General features: G+C 36.8%; 1 protein-coding gene across 1 annotated transcript in view; it reads left to right on the top strand.

Moving 5' to 3' along the window:
* The first annotated feature begins 984 nt into the window (after positions 1-984).
* Positions 985-2,326, top strand: part of LOC106870932 (phosphatidylserine synthase 1) — a 59,149-nt gene continuing 57,807 nt past the window's right edge. Inside the window, exon 1 of the mRNA XM_014917172.1 lies at positions 985-1,246. Coding sequence (XP_014772658.1) covers positions 1,056-1,246 — 191 coding nt within the window. The 5' untranslated portion in view covers positions 985-1,055. The remainder of the gene's footprint in view (positions 1,247-2,326) is intronic.

Here is a 2,326-nt window from a genome sequence, read left to right as displayed (position 1 = left end):
TTTATAGAGAGTGAGAAGAAATGTGGTAAAAATGTATAGAGAGGTGGAAAGTTTACCATGAGAAAAACGAAAACTGAAAGAGATAGACAACTAGAGATCTTTTCTGTTGCGGTCACAGATTTGGAAATTTTAAAATGAAGTGAAAGTTTTAAAATTTGGTATATTGGTATACTTTTTCTCGCTGAATCTGAGTTTGTGATACATTTATTTATTTTTTTTTTTTTTTAATTAGAAAAAGTTACAGAGATCCGATAGAATAAGTACCAAACTGAAAATAATGTGGGTCGATTCGTTCAACTAAACCCTTCAAAGTGGTGCCCCAGCATGGCCGCAGTCCAATGATTGAAAACAGTAAAAGACAAAAGGAGTGGGTATTCAGTTAGAAGGAAACCCACATCTTTTGTCTGACACTTTTGTACAACTCCCTATAAATGTGCTGAAGGGGCACATTATGAAGAAATTGGTCTTTAAAGGCTTTTCCTATCAGTCGCAAAAGACACTAAAATATACACTATACTTCCATATCTCTTCAATTTACACTTTTCAGCATAATTTATAACCATACAAGTGTGAAAAATACACAACAACTTAGGTCGTCATGCCTCGTTATTCTTCTCCTCCTTTCTTGTCTGACTAACCGTAGATCAGCTGTGACTAAGTGGGCCTATGGTTAAAACGTTTCAGCTATGACCATCCTGTCTTTTATCCCGGGTATTGAGGATATAAAACTGCTACACTATCCAGTCTATATGAATCCTTCACTTTTCACAACGGTTGAATGTAATTTTTAGGAGGATTTGGCTACTATTTCTAAACAGGTCGATAGGGCACGTGAGAATCTTTTTATATATATATAAATTTATAATTCCAATCATTACTTAATATACACGAGGACAATGAGGTGAATAACTAGCCAGGCAGCTGGAATAGCTAGCAAGCTAACTAGCTAGCAAGCTAACTAGCTAGCGAGTTAGACAGACAGACAGACAGACAGACAGATAACCCTATAACGGGATAACCTTGTTGCAGAGTTGTCTCCTCTTCCTTAGAAAGCCATGGCTGCTGTGCGGGCCAGCGGCAGACGTAGCATCAATAAAAATGCACTCGCGAAAGAAGAAAAAGAACATTTTCGGGCTATTAACGAACAGCCTGTCGATGATATAACATTGGAATTTTTTTACCAGCCTCACACGATTAGTTTGTTGACATTGTGCATCATCGGTCTACTTTACGTGGCTTTCATGAGGTGAGTCTAATATCTTTATAAGCCGGTCCTTTAAACTACATCTTTTCTAACATGGAATTCTATGAACGATTTTTTTCCCCCCTTTTCCTTTTGTCAAACTCCCTTTGTTAACTCAAAGTTAAGCCAAAATTTGCCTGATAATTAACTACCGTAATATAAAAAATATTCCTTTCGTTATCAATTTCACATCTTAGTGGACATACTTCGATTTATATTTACATGTTTTCATTTTCTTAAATGTTTTATTCCTCTACGGAAAAGAATCCCGTGCAAGTCTCACTGCCCCCCCCCCTTTTTTAAATTTTTTATCGTAGCCATACTATATTTTAAAAGTCATCTCATCATATGATGAAGTTCTGCTGTTTCGCTAAATTACAACAGCTCATTCACGTGTAAAACGGCAAAATATACACTTTACTATAATACATGACGCCATCAGTCACCCCATTATATCTTGTGCATTCATTCTGTCGCACGCGCGCGTACAAGCACTTGTCATCTAATTCCGTCGCTTTAATTTACCTTTCCTGTATAACTTAACATCATGTCTCGGTAAATTAAAATTTAATTCAGCTCGTAGATAGTGTGTGGAGGGGTTACTTACGTTTTCTATATTGCTGTTGTTTGTAACCCTACTTTCAGCATTGATTTCCCGTGTGTAATGTATACTTTCACAATCACTCTATTATTATTTATCGAACCACGTGAATGCAACATAGATAATTAGTAAAAACCGATACGTTGATTCATGTTTTAAGTCACACATTGTCTGTCCACTTTAACGGAAACGTAACTGCATAATTAATAGTCTTATGACCAGAGTGTATAAGCACCCCAATCATTCCGTTTTTACGTTACCTCTGCCTATATATATATAATATATATATATATATATATAGGCACTAGCTAGTCTTGAGTGGTCGATCCTAACCCTATCCCTTACCCGCGTGTGCAAATGAATACGTGTTTAGGGTTAGGGTTAGGATCGACCACTCAAGACTAGCTAGCGCGGACGCGCGACTGCGCGTTCGGGTCCGCGCTGCTTTAGTAGTACCATATATATATATATATATATATATA

This window comes from Octopus bimaculoides, chromosome 3 (assembly GCF_001194135.2).
Source record: "Octopus bimaculoides isolate UCB-OBI-ISO-001 chromosome 3, ASM119413v2, whole genome shotgun sequence".
Classification (NCBI taxonomy): domain Eukaryota; kingdom Metazoa; phylum Mollusca; class Cephalopoda; order Octopoda; family Octopodidae; genus Octopus; species Octopus bimaculoides.
This window is presented reverse-complemented; position numbering and strand designations above follow the sequence as displayed.